A 22,460-nucleotide genomic window follows, 5' to 3' on the forward strand; every position below is an offset into this window, starting at 1 on the left:
ATAAATCTGGTTCAGAGTAATGATGTCTAGAATGGACATAACGTCTCGATATACCAGGGACGTTAGTGAGGCGGACAACGATGGTCAGTTTAGTATACTAATGTCAGTCATTTGCACACAAGCGGGTAGCATACCATCATCACAGCCGACTGCGGACGTTCTACTTCCAGAATTCGCATTAATGATGACATTCTAATGTACAGCTTCGGGAGCTTACTGACCTTTCATGCCCACGGCAGCACCATCCGGACAACCGTTTGTTAGCCACCGTCGAGCCTTCCTCATATCGGCAATATGGGTGGAGGTTTGGGGATCGATCATCCAAACTTTACTGCAGACGAACACCAGCAGTACCCTTCTTCTTCGCCTGATCATCAAACGCATTCCCCAACCCACCACCCCCACTCCTACTCGCCTCAAGCGAACTCTCAGCCATCTTCTTCTTCTCAGCAGCAACCTTATCAAGTTGCTTCTTCGTCTTCGTGTTTCCACTGCCCTTGCCGTGGAACTGGTGACTGAGCTGCTTGAAAGCTTCTTTCTGGTTCATGTGGCGGCCGTGTTCGTCAACATATTTCAGTTCAATGTTGGGCGTGTACTCCTTGTTAAAGAGCTCAGCGAGACGGCGACTCTCTACCATCTCGGCGCTGGTGTTGTTTTTGCGGGCCCATTCTTCGCGCTCGCGCGGCGTCATGTTGTTCCAGCGGGCGGAACCTCGTTCGCGTTCACGGGCGATCTTGCGTTGGCGCTCAGCGTCCGCTTCGGCCTTGTTCTTGTCGGCAATGAACTTTTGGCGGTCGCGGTACATGGCGTTCTTGTCGGAGGCGTCGGACTCTGTGACCAGACCTCGTTGCTTGAGTAGGGCGAGAGTGGCACCTAGACCTTGGTCGACAGTCTTTTCTGCCTCGAGACCCGTTTCGGTAATGTCTGTGGAGCGAGCGCGCGAGATGCTGCGGTTGCGGGCCTCTTCTGCTTCGGCGGCTTCAGCGTAGGATTGGCCCATTTCGACATCACCGTCTTCATCAGCGACGGGGACATCGCCCATAGACTTTGTGCCCTCCGAGATGTGACTGGACTTTCTGCGCTTCCGGCGGGCTTCCTCCTCGTCGGCATCGCCTGCAGCACCTAGGTTTTGTACGAACTCGGTTGTTTCGTCGATAACAAGGCCGCCATCACCATCTTCTGTTGATTCCACAACGTCTGGCTGGGGCGTTGATGCGTCTTCACGTAATTGCCGTGCAAGATCTTCCGGTCGCATCTTCTTGCGCTTCTTGAGTGCCTTTTGACGCTGCGCCGCGAGATTCGCTTGGAGGTCGTCGTCATCCACGAACGACTCGTCGAACACCTTTTTCTTCTTCTGTTGTAGCGCGGATGATTCACCACCGTCAATGTCCATGTCGTCGCCAGCTGCAGTGTCTTCTGCAGGCATAGCAAGCATTTCCTCATCATCTTCGACGCGTTCTCGCTTGGATTTCTTGCCCTTCTTCTTCTTAGGCTTCTTCATCTTGACTTCGGAAACGTCCATGTAATCGTTGGTGGGCGCATCCTCTTTGAGTATGTCCAGACTGATCGCAACCTTCTTTGGTCTTGAAGCGCCCGCGACTTCAGCCTGCACGTCTTCAACAGTTCGGCCCTTGCCGTCCAATGTGAACGCATTGCGCTTCTTGCCCTCAATCTCCTCGTCGTATTGTGCAAGTATCGACTTCTGGCCTCCCTCGTCCATATCGTTGGGGTCGTATGCGCGCTTCCGCTTCTTCGAATCGAGTCGCTCTTGTAGTCGCTCCTTTTCTCTGAGTTCAACCGCCTCTAGCTCGTCATCGTCTTCCGCATCGACTGCAGTGTCCTTGAGAACGAGGATCTGGTCCTCGTCGTCGAATTGGTCGATCTCGTGTCCGACTTTGACACCAGCAAGGTCCTTATCGGTATATTGCATGGCCTCAAGCGCCTGGCGCTCGCGCTCTTCGAGCTCCTTGCGCATCTGCTCCTCCTTGGCGATCTTCTTCTGGCGCTTCTTGCTGCTCTTCAGCCAGGCCAGGTCATCGTCGACGTCTGCTTCGTCCGCCAGCCCCTTGCCCTCGAGCTTTGCAAAGCGCGCCGCCTTTTCGCGCTCCTTCTTGATCGCCGCGGCGCGTTCTTCACGTCTTATCTTGGCCAGTCGCGCTTCTTCCAATTTCTTCCAATTGTCCGAAGCGGCGGCCTGGCGCGTGTCGATGGTGCTCGCAGGCTCTTCGTCTGAGTCGTCGCCATTTTGCGCCGCCTTGAAGTCCAGGCCGGGGGCTGCGGGTGCTGCAGGCGTGCTTCCACCGGGGAGAGCAGAGAGGCCCATAGACAGACGAATCTTGTTCGCCTCGTCGATGGATAGGTCCGCCATGGCTGATGCGGTCGTGATGTCCTGTCGCAACGCAGAGGTTTATGGTCCTGGGAGGCCTGGAAGGAAAGTTGTGACGGCGCCGGAAGTTCGGGATCTTCAATACACTTTCGAGCAGTGTGCAGAAAGGGTCGTCGCAAAGAGTGAAGGCACACTCAGTATTCCCCAAAGGTGAAGTTCGGTAATAGGTGCCTACTCGTGACCTGCGGGCAACATCGCACCTCAGCCCACACATTTCCCGCCAAGCCACTACCCACTAGCGCGCCGGGGTTCAGCCGAGCGACATAAAAAAAGTTGCGCGTCCTCACCCATCGAGTTCTCACCACAACGCCCTGTGTTAACGTCTCCTGTCCACGTCCTTTCGGGGAGCCGTGTGATGGTTGAGATGTTGACAGTTCGTCCATCATGGAGCCTTCTTCCTCAATAGAACGCTTCGGACGACAGGCAGCGCAGAGCAACTTTGGCAGCTTCCGGCAGCCTGAGCTCACCGTTCACGCGGTTCGAGCTCGGTGTATGGTTGTCTGTCAGGCAGACTGATTCCGTTTCCCTTTTGCTAGGCCGTTGGCCACTGATGCTTGGGACTAACCCAGTCGGCTACATGCCATCTTCATGAGTGATGCTTTGCGATTGCGCAGCTTTGCGCTGGTTGATCGTGAAGTCTGATAACTTTCCATGCGACTAGCTGGAAAAGCGCGACGGACGCGTTTACGCGTTTTGGAGGAATTGCATCATGCGCGAAGTCATGTGAATGCGCTTGATATGCGAAAGAGCCGTAGAGGCTGATTTGAGAATGAAGCCGGCCTCTGCGCAGAAGCCGCCGCTGCCCCATGCATCAACGCGCACCAACATGTCATAATCACTGGGCACATGGTCTCGTATTGACGTCGTGATATGCCATACAATATACATATGTTACAATATCTCAGCCTGAAGCCGCTAGATTGCAGTCCAATTGCTGGTAGAAGACCACATAGCCTCCTCGTGTTTCTCATCTCAATCCTTCGTAACTTCTCCCATACCACACACTTAGTTGGCAGCCGGTGCCTCACCCCTCGCCAACTTGAGCAGCTCAGCCTCTCTCCGCTCCTTCAGCAACTTCTCCCTGACCAGCACTCTATCCGCCTCCGACCTCTCCTTGAACTCCTCAATCTCCTTCATCTCAGCGAGCTCCTCCTCCGTTGCTTTAATTTCCACTGCGCCTATCTTCTCCACTAGTGCCTCCAAGATCTCGCTCTCCGACTGGTCTCTCATGTCAATCGAGAACGTGGGTTTCGAGGTATCGGGTACGAGCGTATTGCGCGGGTTTGGTGTGGCGGACGGTGGTGAAGCGTCTGATTGTTGTGTTGTAGGAGAGTTGGTAGAGCCAGCCGATGGCTGTGTTTTGGTTGCTGTGAAAATGTGTAGGAGCGAGGGACCGTCGGGGTTATTGTGTCGCGCGACTTCCATTGGGATGGATGGATTACGGTATTTCATCCGGGGCAGCATATTGCGCCAGAATTTCCTGTTCGTAGAGTAAGCGCTCGATCTTGTCATTGCGTACAATTGCCAGCTCTCAAACATAGTGCTTGAATTGGCCTCATATTCTTGGCCGTCCTCCGGTACATGTAACGGAGCAATGCCAACATACCTTGCCCCTCTATGTCCTCCGTAGAGTTTTGTGTTGAATTCCATGCTAATCTTCGACACCTCTTTGGGCAGTATGAGCGCGCCTGGTCCACATCTTATCCATAATAACTGTCGCAGATGCTAATGTCAGCATTGTTACAATTCAGGTATCTCGAGTTGGTCGGGTTCGATTGTAGGCTTCGACGTTTTCGGAGGTGTCTGCGGAGGTGGATCTTACGTACGTGCTGCGGTGCTTGTTAGTCTTGCCAAACGAGTAGACATGCAAGGAGATTAGCTACTTGCCTCGCGTAGCTTGCGCATGCGCTTCAATATGTGCACCATGGTTGCTGTGATGTGATATTGGACTGGGGTTGCGGAGTTCGAGAGATTCTCGGGCATTGCCCGTAGCGCGATCGTGTCTTGGCAGCCCTGCAGATGAGATGCATCAACTGTTCACTCAAAAAAGAACATTCGGTATAGATAGTAGTATAAGTGAGCATTGCAATGATTGAACGCCTTCCCAGGTATCTGAGCTACATCATTCTTCCACTAAACATATCCAAATCTCCATCCCCATTTGCCGAGTACTTCCACGAGCCAGTCCAGGACAAGTCCACTTCCAAGACTGTATTCGCATCGCTCTGTTGGGTATTGTGTGCGATCGCGCACGATGTTTGTCACGTTCCTGTCGTGCGACTCTACTTCACAGGAAGCAGGAGTGTAGGCTTTTACCGAGCAGGTTGTGCGGCGGCGGCACGCGTCTCTGCGGGAGTTGGTCCCGCCATGCGCTTGCTCCTGGAATTGGGATTAGCATGTGCATTGCATCTCAGAGTAATTCGGCTTACATGAATGACCTGCTGAGGAAGGAGATGATGATCATGGGCATCCACGAGGGCATCTTGGAGAATCCCCAGGTGACGTATGCGTAAGGAATGGCAAGGTTGTACTGCTGGAGAGCACCGTTGAAGGGGTGGAAGGGACCCTCGTATGGGGTGACCTGCTCAATCTCGTTGTCAACGATGAGCTTCTTGAAGGTCTCGGTGGTGGTGCTGGTGCGGTTCAAGGGCTTGTAGCGAACGACGGGGACGGGCGCGGACTGGTCAGCCATGGGCTTGGGGACCTGGAAGTAGTAGAGCGCCGGTGCGCCGACAGACCATGCGTTGCAGAGGAGAGGCTCGGTTTCGCAGTCAAGGTACGCAAACTTGGGCGCATCAGGCTTCGCAGCCATGATGGGGAGAGAAGCCTGGCTGATGTTAGTGTCGGTCATCTGTATGTTCGCATGCTATACGTACATTCCATGCCTTGGTTGCGTTGCCACACAGGCCAAAGCAGGTAGTGTTGCCGCCGGTGGTGAAGATGAGCCAGTCCTGTGTTGTAGGAGGACTGGCGGTAGCGTCAACAGTAAGCGTCTCTTTCCAGTTCTCCAGAGTAATTGGGTACTGGATGGCGGCAGCTGCGTTGGAGGCCACCTTGCTCGTTGCGGTGTCGACTGGCGCCGACGGCATGGAGGGGATGGATGCGGACACGGCGGCCGTCGCCTTGTTGAAGAAGCCCTTCACCTTGTCAAGGAGAGGCACCTGCTCCTCGGCGACAGCGAGCGCCGGGAGAGCGAGAACGAGGCCTGATGAGAAGCGCATGTTGATTGTGTGTGGAGGGAGGTGTGGTGTTGAACTGCGAAAGCTGCGGGTGGTATGCTTGCGCTCTTCTGCCTGATGATGCCACAGGGTCCAATTGGAGCGACGTTGAAGTAATGTGGGGGATGCAGCTCAACGTCAGAGGCAACCACTAACAAACGTGAAGGAGCGGTAGAAATGTAGATGCAATTGTCGCGCGAAGATCGCAAGGAAGTTCCCAGGTCGAGATAGCTAATAATATGAGGAATAGGGATGAGGACTAATAACCCGGCTCTTCTGCTCGAGCTTGGCAGTCCAGAGCTCTGCCGCGAAATTGGGAAGCCTGGGCCAACCGTTCGTCAACAGCCTTCATCATCACGGACCTGGTGCGTACGCGTTCACTCTTCACCAACCGGACGCGTTACAATGCACACATTCGCGACAAAGTGGACCGAATGACCTATGACGCGAGGATCTATTTGGATAAACATACATCAACTGTCTCTCACACAGGCCTGCCTACCCGGATATCCATTCCCAGCATTCCATCTCACCTCATCTCGTTCCATCCCGTCATCATCATTTCCTAGTAGGCCCATCAAAACTCCAACCTGGTTGCACAATATGTGCCGCCAAAGTGAATATGAGTTCCTCTCCACTCTCTGATCTCGAAAGCCGTTGAAAAGGAGCTTCTATTGGCACATCAGTACAACCCTATCTAGCTCTAGGGATATGTCGACATACTCTCATCCTGCAGCTTCCGCGACACATTGGCACTCATCGACGTCCTAGAGCCTGCTGTTAGTAAGCTATCGCCAGAACCCCTTGAGGTCCCCGTCGTAGAAGTGTCAATACCTTGGCCCAATCTCCTCGCTAGTTCCTCTCTGAACGCCCTGTTAGGTTCTGGTCGATCATCGGCTTCTTCTTTTGCGGAGTAAGCGGTACTCCATCCACTAGCTCCTGACACTGGCAGACGGTTACCAGCGTCCCTGACTTGAGCTCGCTCGTGCTCTTCTACCTCGCGACTGTGTGCTGTTTCTTCGTACAATACCTTGCCCGCGTTCGGATTAACACTACAGTCTTTTTTCTCTTCAGCTGCCACACTACGTAGTTTGCGTGGGCCAAGGATATCGCCAAATATGGCGGCCATATTGGGTGGTCCCGCTAAGCGTGGTGGAGGGGGTCCAGGTGGAGGAGGTGATCTTGCTGCTGGTGGAGGCGGAGGAGGAGGTGGAACTGGAGGAGGGGGCGGTGGCGGCGGTGGTGGGATTGGGGGAGATGCCGCTTGCTGGGGAGTTGGCATCGGGATGCTTTGTAAGAACTCGGGTGAGAAACGATTTGGTGGCGAAGGGGCGCGTATTGCATGCGACATAATTGGTGACGACGACCCTGAAGAACCCTCTGATACATCCGAAGAAGGAGGTGTATCTGCATATGAACGTATAACAGGAGAAGGAGGCGTATCCGGGTATGGAGGTATAACAGGAGAAGGAATGCTCTCTGGATATTGAGCGACCATAGTTGGAGAAGGAACGCGCTCTGGATATTGAGCAGCCATAATAGGAGAAGGAACGCTCTCCGGATATTGAACAGCCATAACAGGGGAAGGGCGTGTGCCCAGGTACGGCACTTGATCATGAGCGGGCTGTTCATCATCCCCTCCATGCTCCAGATAATCATGGTCTTCATAATCATTGTCTCCATAATTTCCATAGCTCCCTGGCATCGGCGAACCTGGAGCTCGGTCGTAGTAGCCTGCTGCTGCACCGTGTTCAGACGCGGGAGGCTGGGCTGGTGGCACATACCAGTCTTGCTCTTCCGGAGCAGGGGGTTGCGCATACCAGTCATGCGCTACTGGAGCAATTGGGGGTGTACGATTAGGAGGAGTATTGGAACGGATAGGTCTGCTCGGCCGTCTTGGAGCCGGTGGAGGAGGAGACTTCAGAGCAGTAGGGGCCTGAGAATTGCGAGCCACCGGATTTGACTGGGGAATGTGAGTTCCACTAGATGCAGGAGGCTGAATACGAACCGTGGGAACCGGCGAGCTACGGTTCTTCTTCCTGTCTTCCTCTTGCCTTCGCTTCTCGGCTTGCCTTCGCTTCTCGGCTTGCCTTCGCTTCTCATCCTGCTTGCGCTTCTCATCCTGCCAGTGCTTCTCCTCCTGCCTTTGTTCCTCAATTTGCTTTCGCTTCTCATCTTGCCTTTGTCTCTCACGAAGCTCGTCTTGTTCACGGCGGGGAGTCCCACTAGCCGTAGGAGGCTGAACACGAATCTCAGGAATCGGCGAGCTACGGTTCTTCTTCTTGTCTTCCTCTTGTCGCCGTTTCTCGTGTTCACGACGACGCTGGTCTTGTTCGCGACGATGGCGTTCCCGTGCTTCCTTCTCAGCAGCCATTTGTTTCGATTCATCGCCCTGCGTCTTTTCAGGTTTCCGTTCGGCCCATCTGACACGCTCTGGTTCACTCTTTCGTATCTTCTCCCTCTCTCTCCTTGCGCCTTCCCTTATTCTGTGACTATGATCCTTCGCATCCGTCTTCATCTTCTCCTTCTCTTTCCTTTCGCCTTCTCGGAGTCTGTCACTGTAATCCTTCGCATCCATCTTCTTCTTCCTCATCCCGTCAATGGCGTTCTCCAATGCGCCTTTGGTCCGATGGCCTGCTTCATGCTCGGCTTTGATATGTCTATAGGTGGCCATGATGTGATCCCCGAGACCCATGGCTATGCCGCCTTTGCTTTTGTACTCGGGTAAGCTACCGAACGGTGTGCCATCCGGTCCTTTCTGCTGACTTGTTGGAGATCGTGATGCGCCTATGCGACCTGAACGATGATCCAATTGTTTGGTACGTGAGCGGTCACGATGATGTGAGCTCCGGTGCCCTCCAGACTTTCGACGATGAGATCGATGGGGTGTACGAGATCTTTTACGTTCTGTACGGTGTGCTTCCTTGCGTCCACGAGATCGCGATCGGGGACGAGGCTCAGGAGCCAAATCTTCCCATGAAGTTTGATAACCGCTGCCGCCACTTCCTGGCCGATCTCCGGCTCCAGGCAATGGAGCGTCTACACTCTGATGGCCATCATGCAAAGTATCTGCCGGTCCTGCTCCACCGGTCATATGATACTCAGAGTCATCGTTGTGAGGGGGCTCAGTGACTGGGTCGCGAATGTCTCTGCTCCGGTCGCGTCGGCGTGATCTGGAGCGTCCATCCCGTGAGCTGTGACGGTGTCTTCCACGCTCTTCATCCCTCGATCTAGAACGGTGACGACGGTGTCGATGTCTACCACTGGATCCATGACCGTGTTCATCACCGCGCCTATGCCTACGGTGCCTCCTATGCCCATCCTTCCCACTCTCGTCCATACCGTTTCCCTTCCTATGTCTCCTGTGCTTCCCTTCTTCTTTCCCCTTTCCCTTCTCTTCTGCTGCCTTCTCTTCTTTGTAGCTGCGATACAGCTTCACACCCTCAACCACAGCTTCGATGACCAGTTTGGCACCACTTTTCTCGTGACGTTCAGAGACCAGGTCCTGGACTCTTCCTTGAACTTGCTTGCGGTACGCGTCGTCGTCAGGCATTGGTAGTGCTCAGGTTGCGCGTGCGGATACATAGTCGGAAGGGAGTAAGTTGGGTTATGAAGGGAAAGCATGTGAAGCGGAAGGGTTGTGAATGTGATGATCATGGGCTGAAGTGGCAGCGAGCGGACACCACTGCTGGGAGTTTGGTTTGGGTTATGGAATGGAGTGCTGGGCTAGCAAACGCGGTGAATGTGTGAAGATGATGTGGCGTGAACATGCAATGAACGAACGGGGTTCTGTCATGGATGGAAGTGCAAATGCGAACGAGACCGAGGTCCATTAGCCAGCATTCAGGAGAAACACACCGATACTCGATCTGCGGAGTAAGGGAATCGAAAGCACTGAAGAATTGAGAAAGGGGTAGAGTTGATCTTATTAGAATTACGATATTGAAGCAGAAGTGGACTTCCCAGAGCTTAGCTCGTCGATTTCTCTTCGAATGTATTGTTGTGTCGTTCTCTGTAGGCGCGTAATCGCATGCATCGCAGTCGTCGTGTTAGGAGTGTGCCAGTAAGACAGTCCAGGTCCGCATGTTGGCCAAGTCCGAATGCCAAAACGCCGTTGGTATGCAGCCCATATCCATGTCCCTCAAGCCGTCTATGCTCTTTCTTCCCATCAAGATCATCCTCGTCCCTGATTTCACAATATTACCACCCCATTCCCATGCCCGTCCATCTTCCTATGCGTGCACCTACTCCTTTTTCTTCGCTTCGCCCTTCTTCACCCTGACGCCCTTGCCTCTGAAGTCGTTGGCGTCTAACGCATCTGTCTTCCCCAGGCCAAGGTCTTCAGCCTCCTTCTCTAGTTGTTGCTTCTGCTTCTTTGCGGCCGCGTTGAGCAGGTATGGTCGGATGAGGAGGTATGCGCCGACGATGGCGATGATACGGACCCAGCGCTGGGCTGTCATCTCTTCGAAAGACTTGATCGAGTTGTTGACCAGACGGTCCTTCCACTCGACCACGTTGTCCAGTACGTAGTCCATCTTGGGTATGTGATGTTTGTATTCGCGATTGTAGTTTTGTTGCGCAGTAGTGCGAAGGAGCGACGTCCGAATGCGATTACGGCTTCGTTGGTGGGTGACGCGAGATGAGTGTTTGGTGACTTTGTCGATAGACCGATGCGTGTGGAATTGTGCGTGAAAGGCGATGTTGACGAGGAAGTAATTGCGCGCAATAACAATAAATCACTCAAGCGTGGACCCCCAGGTGGCAGAACCCTGGGCGGTGACTTTCTCCCCGGTCATCACCGAGGCCCCGCTATTGGCCCGCGTTAGGCGCGTCGCGTCACTCGTCTGGCCGGCAATTACACGCGACTGAAATTCATCCACGCGGCGATATGGCGTCAAACGATGATGCCAAAGCAGAGCGCGAAGAGGTAGAGAACTCGTTGTCTGAATTGATGATGAGGTCGGGCTGACAATGTGCACAGCGGCTCAAGTCAGCCCTCTGGTACTCAATCGGCCAGTTCGTTGACGAGAAGACGTTGGAGAACGACCTAAATGCAACACCTCAGTTCATCGGCGCGCTTACTGAGCTTGTATATACTCAAATCGGTACGAACTACCTCGAGTCCTTGGATACTACCCAGACTACAGGGTGCTGACGCCGTCACAGCAAACACAGCCCGCGACCTCGAAGTCTTCTCCAAACACGCTGGACGCAATACAATCAATACAGATGACGTATTGCTACTTGGGAGGCGAAATGAACAACTGCAAGGCTTGCTGGAGAAGGAGCTTGAGGATATCAGAACAGCCGAGGGTAGGCGGGCAGATGGACAGCCAGTTGCTCGCGCACAGCCAGCCGCGGCAGGGAAGAAGCGAGGTAGGCCTGCTGGTACTGGCAAGGGCAAGGCGAAAGCCTGAATATACTCGGGGAATCATGTATGGACATGCCTGAAAGGTTATTGCGCTCGGAGTTTTGGAGTTGTGGTATGATACCCTCAAGCACGCCTAGTGAAGGCATACTCTGCACGTACATCTCGTGCAAACAATTATTGATTGGAGAATTTACGAGCCAACAACTAAAACTACAATAGTTATGCTCAACTACTGACTTTGTCTGTGGTTGAGACTACTCGGTGCGGCCAGTATGACACCCCAAGGCTAGCCCCTGCATCCGAGGGAAAGCGCCGGTACGCCAATCGTTCGTCAGCACGCCGCGCCTTCCAAACCCGTCGTCCCCAGGCTTCTTCTCACCACCACTGCATTCGTCGAGATGTGTTATTCAGCCGTGGAAACGATACATAGGCGCACGAAAGCGATGAATCGTTTGCTAATGACTCTTTCCGTAGGCTAATTGCAATAGATCATTGTTCGTGGACGCCACGCTGTTCATCAGATGCAGTGCCTTTATCTGCATTGTCCGCACTTGAATTGCTGCAGCAGTCAAGCTCCGCATTGTTTCTTTGTTACAATCACTAAAAGGCCGGTCCTCTTTTGTTGCACTTACAGATCATCCAAATATTCGCCTCCACCATGGACGCCCAAAACCGAAAAACGTCATTAGATGTGGCTTCCATCGAACTGGGGAGCCTGCCTTCACCAGCTCCAACATACAGCTCTACGTTCCTTTCGTATACCGCTCCTCATACGCCCCAAAACGCCACTTTTGGTTCAGCACCAAAAGGTGGCGCTTCAAACAACCCCTACCATCAAGCCACGCATGAGTCGCCTTCTTCGATCCCGCGCTACAGCAAAGCAGCTTCAAAGGAGATGGAGGAAGCTCAGGTCAAGCCCGACTACCAGGACACAAACCACCCCCACTTTGCGCAGTCTTTAGGACCGGGTTTCCCAACCTCACTGCCTGCACCGAGTCGAATGCCGCGAAAATGCATCCTTGTGCCGTGGGTACTTTTCGCCATTTTCTTCCTCATAACGCTGTGGTTCATTTCGATCTTAGCTGGCGCACGATTCCTCTCCATCATCCATCCGACATTGCCAGTTTCTACAGTGCAGGAGATTCATATCTACGTCAATGGAGAAGTGCTTCAAGGGAGCGTCTCTGTCTCTACTAGAACTCTCGCATTGCCCACGGACACTGTTACATCCACTGCAAATACTCCAAGCCCAACGGCACCAATATCCGAACCAATACCTGACACGGGCAAGGAAATGGACGGTCTTTCTACGGTGCTTGAAGGACGCACCGTACCAGCGCCTACAGGTTTCATCTTCAAAAGACGAGCCCCATGAGGAAGACATTTTCTCCGACTGAGGTGCTGCCCCACTCCAGGCGCCGGAGCAGCGCGTCATGAAGTGCAGCCTCATCAAAGGTAGTGAACTGTAGATTGCTTTTGCAATGAAAGTCGTTCACATGATTCATACGCATTCTCAAGCACATGGTACTCTATTTCTTTCAAACCGTCGACTACTGCATCAACGCTGTCTTGTGAAATTTCTCCGGATATCACACAACCCGTCAGCTGCGTCTACGAGCTTCGGCAACAAGAACACCGAAGTTTTCATGTTCATCGCGACTCGCTGCAGGATCGTGTTCCCAGCGAATCGCTCTCGCAGTGTTTTGAAACATGCGGCTGCACAGTTGAAACAGATTCGCTAACCCAAAGTAGCGAGACTGGAAACGCTCGCTTCCCAGCTTCTCCACCACCATGCCCACCCAATCTCGGATGGTGCCTGTCGCATAAACAAGCATCGCGGACAACGCCCAAAAAGGGCAGACTAGCACTTCATCTAGATGTACTGCTGGCGTGTCGCCTCTTGGCATCTGTCAAGGCGATGTCGTTCCCGTTGCCAGTGGCTGGGATAGCGTGAACGGGTGTCATGGAGGATTCCAGGCGGTTCGTCCTGATCTCCGGAACCATTAATCTCATGCCAGGCGCCTAAGACAGGGAATAGATCTGCGTGGGGTGAGTACAAAAGCTGCCGTCGTCCTGACTTCTCCAACTCATCATTCCATCAGGCCAGTCCTTTCTTGCACAACACTCGTTCCGGTTTTTGCCAACTTCATTCTTTACACTACATTCATTTCGTGATCAGGCATCACTAGCATATCTTTGCATACCAAGTCACTGTACATATCACACCGACGACATAACTTTCAAACTTCAAGATGTTCACCAAGGCCGTTTTCACCAGCGCTCTCCTCTCCGCCGTCTCGGCTCACCAGAACCTTCACCAGCTCTGGGTCAACGATGTCACCCCCGGTTACCAGGTCGGCATCCGGATGCCACCTTCCAACAGCCCCGTCACCGACGTAACCAGCGACGACATCGTTTGCAACGTCGGTGGCTCCAAGGTCCCCTCCGGTGTCGAGACCGTTGCTGCCGCTGAGGGTGACACAATCAAGGTCCAGTGGGACCAGTCCGGCCACCCAGGTCCTATCACCCACATGCTCTACGGACCCGTCGACGATGCTGCCCAGGCTACCGGTATCGGTGCCGGATGGTTCAAGATTGACGAGCTCGACCAAGTCGACGGCAAGTGGGCCAACGAGATCATGGGGGCGAACAACATGACCCACGAGTTCAGTCTCCCCACCGGTCTTGCCAGCGGCGAGTACTTACTCCGTTCGGAGATGCTGGCTCTTCACAGCGCCCAGACCGTCGGCGGTGCTCAGTTCTATATTGGCTGCATGCAGCTCAAGATCACTGGTACCGGCAGTGAGGGCTCATGCACACCTACCATTGAGCTCCCCGGCGCCTACAAGGCTGAGGACAAGAACATCTACATTCCCGACATCTACAACGGCTTCGACGCGACCACCTACAAGGCTCCTGGTGGCGCCGTTGCTTCCTGCGGTGGTGCCGGTGGTGCTAAGCCATCTGCTCCTGCTGCTAACTCCACCGTCCCTGTCTCTTCACCCGCCGCCGCCGCTTCCTCTGTCGTTGTTGCTGAGACCAGCGCTGCCGCTCTCCCTACCCTCGCTCCTGCCCGCCCCTCGATGAACGCTACCATCCCCAGCGCTGCCCCCGAGGCCCCTACCACCTTCGCTACTCTCGTCAAGCCTTCTGCCGGTATTGCTGCCCCCACTGGTGCTGTTCCCTCTGGAACTGCTGGTGCCGCTAAGCTCTGGTACCAGTGCGGCGGCCAGGGATGGACTGGCCCAACTGCCTGCGAGGGCACTGCCAAGTGCGTCAAGCAGAACGACTTCTACTCCCAGTGCCTCGCCTAAGGGAGAGCTTCTGAGACAAAAATGGCTATGAGATTAATCGGGGAGAAGGAGATGAGCTGGAAACTTTGATTGGAGACACCTTCTTGATGTTCATGTATATACCTTGACTTTGCAATTCTACTTCACATTACTTATTGTTCAAACGGTTTTCTGCAGCATGCGTGACGTAGACCCCCCGTGGCACGGATTTGCTGACGTGAAGCAGAGATGGCGGGCTGAGACGCGGCCGTTGCACAAGAGGAAGGAGCGTCATCGGCAGGTGGCTGGGTAGGAAGGAACAAAGGAGACTTCTTTCTTGTTCGAGAACGTCGGACGTCCGGCCCCTGAGTGACGTCTTGCCATGGTCTTGCCATGTGCTGATTCTTTTGCAGTCGCGGACGATCAGGTCGAAAACCAAAAATAATGCCGAATGCCTGTCGCGTGTGGCAGACGGTGTAAGGCTCGATTCGCAGGGCGGGCGGAGGACGAACAAGCGGCGGCGTTAGTGCATGTTTCAGATTAACCTTATGTATGGCAGGCCATGGTGGGCTGTTTGTACCACCACGGCGCGCTGTGTGAACAGCTGGCCTGGCGGTGCGGCTGCATATGCACAGCAGCCAGGCATGAAGGGGGCGACGTCATGCAGCGTGTCAGAGTCTGAACTGTCACGGACTTCGTCTTCCATGGCCGGCCGTTGTTGGTCACGGCTTGGGGTGGAGATGTCGCTGTGGCTCCTCAGTGGCTTCCCCGAAGTTCAAGGCCGCGGCCAGGGTGCCAGGGTCGTGCTCCACTCTCTCTAATTCACCAACCCACGTCGCTGTCCCGCTCCTAATTCCCCATCACCACCACAACACCGCCGCGCCTCCCGACTTGTGCCCCGACGCCCGAGCCATACTACGTCTTAATCTCTATTCTCTACACACGCCCACACTACACGTTCCGCACGTCGACGGCAGCTGCCTTTCAAGATACCCTCGACCGACCCGCAGTAGCCTACACCGCCAACCCTTGCAAATATGGCGGACAAGACCGAAAGACCCACGAGCTCACACAGTTCCGACAAAGACGGCGTAAGCAATGCCTGTTTGAACCTGGCGGCAGCGGAGAGCCTCACTGTGCGAGTTTGCTAACACGCGTGCGGCGGTGTAGGACGACTTCGAAGACGCTTCTGAGATTACCCCTCGCCCCGACTCACACTCCGAACGATCGCAGTCACGGTCACGCTCCCTCCTACAGCGAGAGTCTTCCAACTCCACCGTACAAGCCGGCAAACCAGTCTCCCCCAACCCTGCAGTGCCAAAACTGCCCAAAGAGGAGAGCGACGACAGCGAGGAGGATGACGACGATGATGACGACGACGACGACGAGGACGAAGATGACAGCGACGAGTCAGAGAGCGAACCCGAAATCGTCAAAAACCCTACCGAGACTGCACCGGCAGCCAAGTCACCACTCTTGACTGGACACAGAGTCTCAGTCACCTCAGACATGGATGATGTGTCGCTGGATAGTGGTGAGTACATCTACTCTGTTTGGCATAATCTAGGGCTATGTGATGTGTGCATGCTCGGCGAATCATGCTTCAAAAGCGAGGGCGCCCCGCACTCATTCACTCCCTAGCTACAAATGCGTCATGCGCCATTGCATGCTGAGCGCACAACCTGAGCTGACTCCCTACAGAAGGCTCCAAGGCTGCCGGCATACTCCCTAAACTACCACCGCGAGACTCTCGAGACTCCACAAGCTCCGCAAATGGCCTACAAGGCCTTTCCGGCACGATGGCACCCGTAAAATTCCCTCCTCCACCCGCACCGCCCGCTGTACAAGAGAAAGAGAAATCCGCGCCAGCACCGACGACCAGGAAGCTCACGGGCCCCTTTGCGTGGCTTTCGAGGAATAGTTCCAGCAAGAAGCCCGAGTCTCCACCCACAACTACAACAACTGCCGAGCGACGTCATACTGGGGCATCTATTGCAACCATCGGCAGCAATCCTGAGCTCACTTTGAGCAGGATCGAAGACGAAGGAGACATGGGCTCCAAGAACAGATCAAGCCAGGGCAGCCTGCGAGATCGCTTCAAGATTCTGCGGATGAGGGAAGAAGCGGGCATAACACTGGATGACACAACTGGAGATGGCAGTCCAGCAGCAGCATTAGCATCACCAGGCCTCGGTCTCGGCATTGCCAGCCCCACCCCTCTAGCTGAGGAAGAGCCAGGAAGTCCTCCAGCGCTCGCAAAGCAACCTACAATAAATCCCAAGTTGGCCCCCGGTACTGCTTCTGGTTTCGCCGCTGGTCCGGCAGGAGACGCGGCTGAGCCTGTCGATTGGGATCTATGGCAGTCAGTGGTCAACGAGGGCCCAGCCGCAATTGCGCGTACCAGCTCCGAAGAACTGAACCGCGCCATCGCCAGCGGTATCCCTCAAGTCATCCGTGGTGTTATTTGGCAAGTGCTGGCGCAAAGTAAAAGCGAAGAGCTGGAGAGCATGTACAGGGAGCTAGTCGCTCGTGGAACAGACAAAGAATACATGAGCGTCAGGAACAGCACCGTCAGCACCGGCCAAGCCAGTGCGAACGGAAAGGACTCGGTCGCTTCTTCCTCGTCTTCTGTGCATTCTGACTACTCGAGCCCGGCTACAACAGCTGCCAGCACGACTGCGCCATTAGGCTCGCCATCACTCACCTCGGACGAAGATCCCATCAAGGTACAAGCGAGGCTTGCGGCGGAGAAGAAGCAGAATGCAGTCACCATCTCGAAATTAGAGAAGGTCATCAAGCGCGATCTCGGAGCCCGAACGAGCTACTCCAAGTACCTCATGGCAGCTGGGCTACAAGACGGTCTCTTTGGCATCTGCAAAGCCTATGCTCTGTACGATGACGCTGTTGGTTACGCTCAAGGCATGAACTTTATCGCTATGCCTCTTCTCTTCAACGTAAGGTCTCAAGTTCCTGGCGATCGTCACTCCTAACTAACTTCGGTAGATGCCTGAGGAAGAAGCATTCAGTCTCTTTGTTACGCTCATGAACAAATATCGTCTACGCGACCTCTTTGTGGCTGATATGGCCGGACTCCATCTGCATCTTTACCAGTTCGAACGCCTTTTGGAAGATTTGGAGCCCGCTCTCTACTGCCACCTTCGCCGAAGAGAGGTCAAGCCTCAGCTTTACGCAACGCAATGGTTCCTTACGTTGTTTGCATACCGATTCCCGCTACAGCTCGTCTTGCGCATCTACGACCTAATACTCAGCGAGGGTCTTGAGTCTGCGATCTTGAAGTTCGGCATTGTGCTGATGCAAAAGAACGCCGAAACGCTGCTGGGTATGAAGGATATGTCTACCCTGACACAATTCCTCAAAGAGCGACTATTCGATGTCTACATTGACAAGGCTCCGTCAGCCAACTCCATTCTCGAGAATGGCTTCTTCGGTTCGACGGCCGGTATCGACAAGGAAATTTACCGCGCTGATACTCTCGTCAAGGATGCAGTTTCTGTCAAGATCACGCCAGAGATGCTCAAGCAATACACTGCTGAGTGGAAAGAACAGCAACGCGTAGAGAAGGAGCGCGAGACTGAACTTCATGGACTGAAAGACAAGGTCACGCATCTGGAACAGAAGGTCCGGTCTCTAGAGCATCGTGCTGAACAGTCCGACATGGAACATGTCCAGGTCGCTTCTGAGCTCATCAAGACCAAGGTCGAGAATGAGAACTTCGCTGAAGAAAACGAAACTTTGAAGACCAAGGTCTTGGAACTACAGAAGATCGTCGACACCCAACCTGCCGAGGTTGAAGCACGGCTGAAGAGCGAAATGGAGACTGTCATGCAAAAGAACATTGTCGTCCACAACGAGAACCGCAACTTAGAAGACTCGATGGCCGAGATGGAGAAGGAGTTGGTCGATGTCAAGATGCAATGGGCTACAGTAAGTTGCAACCTAGTTCGATGTTGGGCACTGCTAACCAGTCTTCTAGATCAACGAAGAGCACGAAGCGCTCAAGCAAAAGTGGAACAACATTTCGCAGATGATGAAGTAAGCCCGATAGTGGGCTCATTTTTGCATCAAAGGCATCGGATTGACTTGCATACAGCACGCAAGCGCCGCCACCCGTTGGGGATCAGATCTATTCTGTCGCGTCGATCGCCCCTTAATTCGTTTCTAATGTCTATATACATGTCCGCCTCGCACGATGCCACTTCTTGCGGGGCCTTGTCGCGCGTTATGCTTTGGCATCATCAGTTTCGCATCACTATCTATACCTGTGGCTTGATGGGACGGATGGAGATGCCTTCACTTGGATACAATCAGAGTTGGATAGCTTGCATGGCATGGAAGCAAGGTGTTTAGGAAAGTGGCGATTGAATAAGCATACGTCTATCTCTATAGACTCATGGAAGGTGTTTCTCGCTGTGTTTCGTTGGCTTGTAGTATCTTATGACGGAAGCCTAGTTGGTTAGATCATCAATAGAAGCACGAAATGATTCAACAGATATGTACATGCTTGCTGCCAACGAACGTCATGTTACTACATGTATCGTTCGTGCAGATTTTAACCTACCATCGTTGTCATTTGCTACTCAAGCTGTGGCCTTCCAAGGTTCCAAACACAGCACAGTATCAGTCCATGCCACATCGGGAAGCCACAGTGAAGCACTAGTCTTCGCTTATCTTATCGTGAACCCTGCAGGAAAAAGTTACCCAACCCCACAGTCATTCTGCAACTCAGATCGACGACGATGCAATCGCAATTGAAGATGGCCGAACAAGCGACAGAAGAAGATATCCTCCTCGCCAAGCGCATCATCTCGGCGGCAGAGCGTCACGATGTGCCGGCGTTGACCGTCCTGCTCAAGGATGGCTCGGCAAACGTGCAAGACCCCACAGCAACAGTATCAACATCACCACTACACGCAGCAATCGCAGCATGCGGTAAGGCTGAAGACGGAAAGGAGGCTGGCGATGCTGCAATTCAAACCGTAGAGACCCTCCTCCAAAACGGCGCCATCTGGAACGACCTCAACAAGGAAGACGAGACACCAGGATGCATCGCCCTCCGCCTAGGCCAAAAGAAGATTTACGAGATGATGGTCGAAGCCGGTGTTCGCGCTGAGATCCTCTTCGCGCGCCTAGAAGCCCTCGGTATGGGCGACAACGACGTGGAGGAAGCATTCGAAGAAGACACCACCGAGCAGCCCGCCGCCAAGAAGCAAAAGGTCTCCGCCGAAGACGCCAAAGCCGTGGAACAAGTCGTCGAAGAGAAGGTCCTCGACGATGTCTCCCTAGACAACAAAGCATATCTGAAATCCCAACTCCGTTACAAGCCGGGTATCTTGCTTGACGAATCTGACAACGCCGTCATGATGGACTGGGAAACGCAAATTATGCAACGCCACGCCGAGACTCTGATTCCCAAATCTGGTCTTCGCACTATGAATGTAGGCCATGGAATGGGTATTGTCGATACGGCGATTCTCACGCATGACCCCGCGGAGCACCACATTATCGAAGCGCACCCGCAGGTGCACCAGCGGCTGCGTGAGCAAGGCTGGTACGACAAGCCCAATGTCAAGATCCACGAGGGGCGGTGGCAGGATATTCTGCCCAAGTTGGTGGAGCAGGGCGTTGTGCTAGATGCGATCTACTACGATACTTTTGCCGAGGATTACAAGGCGCTCAAGGAGTTCTTCGCGGAGTATGTGGTTGCGCTTTTGGCCAAGGATGGAAAGTTTGGGTGGTACAATGGTCTGGGAGCTGATCGCCAAATTTGCTACGATGTTTATACTAAGGTTGCTGAGATGGATCTGTATGAGGCGGGCTTTGATACGCAGTGGGAGGATATCGATGTGCCGAAGGGACTGCATGGGAGTGATCAGTGGGAGGGAACTAGGAGGCCGTACTGGACGATCGATGTGTACAGGTTGCCTGTAAACACTTTCGTTAAGTAAATGGCGGATAGGATGAGGGTGGACACGTTTATTACACGGCACGTCAGGCCCTACGAGAACACGAACCAAAAGTACTGCAATGATGAATAACGCAATGAAGTGTATGTCGAGCAACTACCTTATTTCCTTTATCCCTACGATCCAACACTATCCCACAGTGGTCTGGTCGTGCACCGACGCACAACATCAAACCCAGAAACAGCGATGCCCTCACTTCATACAAGGAAAAGATTGAACAACCTGGAGCCTACGTAGACCTTGGGTCTTCTAATTTGCCCAACTAGAACTCGGTGTAGTCTGCAGACCTGTTCAAGTTATTCGTACTATAACATGGGCTGTTGTTCCAGGGGCAAATCCGCAGGCAACGATGATGTAGCGCTACTAAGCTCCGGGTGCGTCGTCGTTGACGGCTTCGTCGGAAGTGGGAGGCTGGCTGACTGTGGCGGGGACATCTTCTTGGGCGGCTTCTTCGTCAGCCGGGACGACTTGGATGTTTGAGCTGGCGAAGTCATAGAATTCATTCTGGTCCGCGGGAAATGCTCCTAGCACTTCTGGGGGGTTCTGGTCGTTTGGTATAGCACGGGTAATCTGCAATTCTCCGTTTGCATCGAGAATGTACCTTGGGTCATGGACTCCCGCTTGATCTGGCAGGAAGTCATCGACAGCGGGTCCATGTTCTGCGTCTATGTTCTCGTCGTCGCCGCGCTCCTCATCGTCTTCACCGTTGTTTTCCCCTTCCTCATCACCATCCTCACCATTATCTTGAGGGTGTGGAGTCGGAGGCGGAGGATGAGGATTGAACTGATCGAACAAAATGCCCTGGTTTTCGAACAACTCGATGCGATGCTGATCTAACGCGTCTTCGCGGACCCCGTGAGGAAGCATGTTGACAATAGCGCGTTGGTCGGGAGTCAGATGTTGCAGAACTTCCCATTCAGGATCATTCTGCGCATCACCTTCCTCCTCGTCATCTTCATCGTCATCGTCAGCCTGACGCTGCGCCTCGTCTAGTGCACGAGCACGCAGGATTTCTTGACGACGAGTGAGACCTTCACGACTGAGGCCACTATCACGATGGAAGCCGTCCTGGTTGTATCCTTCCTCATCGTACTCCGCGGGTCCGTATTGCGGGCAGCCGTGCATTCCAGGCCAGTTCTCGCCGCAGATGTAACAGAATGAGTTGCCGCACTCGCAGGTAATGTGATTGCAAGCCTCGGCCAACTCCACGGTTGCGCCGCAAACGAAGCACTCTTGATAGCCCTTCTCGTTCGCAGTCTGCTTGAACTTCTTATCGTCTTCGTTCTGGTCGCACTTGTGATTCTGGGTTCCCTGGTCGAGCAACGTCCTGCACTTAACACAGGTCAACTTTCCGCACTCTTCGGCCTCGCAGATGGCATATGTGATATTCGTTTCGGGGTCTTCGACGTGGGCTCCGGGGGATAGGAATTTCCCGCAAGCTGGGTTTGCGCAGTATGTTCGGAATCTGTTCAAGTGTTAGCTTAATTCAAATCTGTTGCTCGCACGTCGACCTGTTCAGCTTTTCCTTCTTTTAGGACTTACTTTGCCAATATTGTGTACTCGCCCTGCTGTTTTACCTGGTACGCCCAAGAAACCTCCCACGGCAGATAGTCCTCATACTCGTCTAACACAAACATAACATCGCAGCACTGCGGCGGGTATAGACTCTCGTTGTTTGTCGCATTCTCGAAAAAGCTGGCGAGATCGTCGGCGCAGACCAAATGGCGGCGGCATGGAGCTTCGATAAGTAGCTCGCTTTCGCTCTCCTCTGTGCCGCAGATTACGCAACTCTTAGACATTATTACTGTTGTAGGTAGAGTATGGTGTGGATTCCTGTCAGTTAAAGAGGGTTGCGAAGGTGATCGTTCGTGGGTAAGTCGAGCGCCGTGGTAGAGTGGTAGAGTGAGTTCGGTACCGGGCGCGAAATAGTTCAGGCGTGTGGAGATTGTGTAGAAATAAGGCAGCACGTGGTGTGCGAGGCAAGTGACTAATTCACAAGGTTGGGATTTACGCCAAAGTTGAAGTGAATGCCGACAGACTTGGACCCGGCTAGCTAGCCCTGAATGCGGTGTGAAGGAAGCCTTGTACCTCTTCACATGCCCTGATAAAACAACGACCGAACGGTCCGATCGCAGTTAATGACCGTTGATTTGAAGACAAACGGCATCCACAAAATGGTAAAAGAAACCCGGTTCCCTTATTGCTGTATGATATACGAGAGAAAGATGA

The 22,460-nt window shown here is 53.7% G+C and overlaps 10 protein-coding genes across 10 annotated transcripts; 4 read left to right on the forward strand and 6 right to left on the reverse strand.

The window, feature by feature from the left end:
• Positions 1-328: 328 nt before the first annotated feature.
• Positions 329-2,368, reverse strand: J4E86_005485 (uncharacterized protein; the record flags this gene model as incomplete). Its single annotated transcript, XM_051446019.1, has 1 exon — positions 329-2,368. The coding sequence occupies one exon, from the start codon at positions 2,366-2,368 to the stop codon at positions 329-331; it is 2,040 nt and encodes a 679-aa protein (XP_051302786.1).
• Positions 2,369-3,391: 1,023 nt separating this feature from the next.
• On the reverse strand, positions 3,392-4,312 carry J4E86_005486 (uncharacterized protein; the record flags this gene model as incomplete). The annotated part of the gene is made up of 3 exons (XM_051446020.1): positions 3,392-3,866; positions 3,993-4,074; positions 4,270-4,312. 3 exons carry the CDS (start codon positions 4,310-4,312, stop codon positions 3,392-3,394), a joined length of 600 nt encoding a protein of 199 aa, XP_051302787.1.
• Positions 4,313-4,698: 386 nt separating this feature from the next.
• On the reverse strand, positions 4,699-5,607 carry J4E86_005487 (uncharacterized protein; the record flags this gene model as incomplete). The annotated part of the gene is made up of 3 exons (XM_051446021.1): positions 4,699-4,765; positions 4,816-5,213; positions 5,263-5,607. 3 exons carry the CDS (start codon positions 5,605-5,607, stop codon positions 4,699-4,701), a joined length of 810 nt encoding a protein of 269 aa, XP_051302788.1.
• A 1,853-nt stretch (positions 5,608-7,460) lies between these two features.
• J4E86_005488 (uncharacterized protein) lies at positions 7,461-8,278 on the reverse strand (the record flags this gene model as incomplete). Its single annotated transcript, XM_051446022.1, has 2 exons — positions 7,461-7,567; positions 7,609-8,278. 2 exons carry the CDS (start codon positions 8,276-8,278, stop codon positions 7,461-7,463), a joined length of 777 nt encoding a protein of 258 aa, XP_051302789.1.
• Positions 8,279-9,848: 1,570 nt separating this feature from the next.
• J4E86_005489 (uncharacterized protein) lies at positions 9,849-10,139 on the reverse strand (the record flags this gene model as incomplete). The annotated part of the gene is made up of 1 exon (XM_051446023.1): positions 9,849-10,139. The coding sequence occupies one exon, from the start codon at positions 10,137-10,139 to the stop codon at positions 9,849-9,851; it is 291 nt and encodes a 96-aa protein (XP_051302790.1).
• A 353-nt stretch (positions 10,140-10,492) lies between these two features.
• On the forward strand, positions 10,493-11,021 carry J4E86_005490 (uncharacterized protein; the record flags this gene model as incomplete). The annotated part of the gene is made up of 3 exons (XM_051446024.1): positions 10,493-10,531; positions 10,586-10,709; positions 10,771-11,021. 3 exons carry the CDS (start codon positions 10,493-10,495, stop codon positions 11,019-11,021), a joined length of 414 nt encoding a protein of 137 aa, XP_051302791.1.
• A 2,206-nt stretch (positions 11,022-13,227) lies between these two features.
• On the forward strand, positions 13,228-14,289 carry J4E86_005491 (uncharacterized protein; the record flags this gene model as incomplete). The annotated part of the gene is made up of 1 exon (XM_051446025.1): positions 13,228-14,289. The coding sequence occupies one exon, from the start codon at positions 13,228-13,230 to the stop codon at positions 14,287-14,289; it is 1,062 nt and encodes a 353-aa protein (XP_051302792.1).
• A 995-nt stretch (positions 14,290-15,284) lies between these two features.
• Positions 15,285-18,304, forward strand: J4E86_005492 (uncharacterized protein; the record flags this gene model as incomplete). Its single annotated transcript, XM_051446026.1, has 5 exons — positions 15,285-15,338; positions 15,418-15,781; positions 15,949-17,201; positions 17,251-18,192; positions 18,242-18,304. 5 exons carry the CDS (start codon positions 15,285-15,287, stop codon positions 18,302-18,304), a joined length of 2,676 nt encoding a protein of 891 aa, XP_051302793.1.
• A 700-nt stretch (positions 18,305-19,004) lies between these two features.
• On the forward strand, positions 19,005-20,213 carry J4E86_005493 (uncharacterized protein; the record flags this gene model as incomplete). Its single annotated transcript, XM_051446027.1, has 1 exon — positions 19,005-20,213. The coding sequence occupies one exon, from the start codon at positions 19,005-19,007 to the stop codon at positions 20,211-20,213; it is 1,209 nt and encodes a 402-aa protein (XP_051302794.1).
• A 381-nt stretch (positions 20,214-20,594) lies between these two features.
• J4E86_005494 (uncharacterized protein) lies at positions 20,595-22,030 on the reverse strand (the record flags this gene model as incomplete). The annotated part of the gene is made up of 2 exons (XM_051446028.1): positions 20,595-21,696; positions 21,774-22,030. 2 exons carry the CDS (start codon positions 22,028-22,030, stop codon positions 20,595-20,597), a joined length of 1,359 nt encoding a protein of 452 aa, XP_051302795.1.
• Positions 22,031-22,460: the final 430 nt, after the last annotated feature.

Source organism: Alternaria arbusti (genome assembly GCF_024043155.1).
Source record: "Alternaria arbusti strain BMP 1465 chromosome Unknown scaffold_6, whole genome shotgun sequence".
NCBI lineage: Eukaryota > Fungi > Ascomycota > Dothideomycetes > Pleosporales > Pleosporaceae > Alternaria > Alternaria arbusti.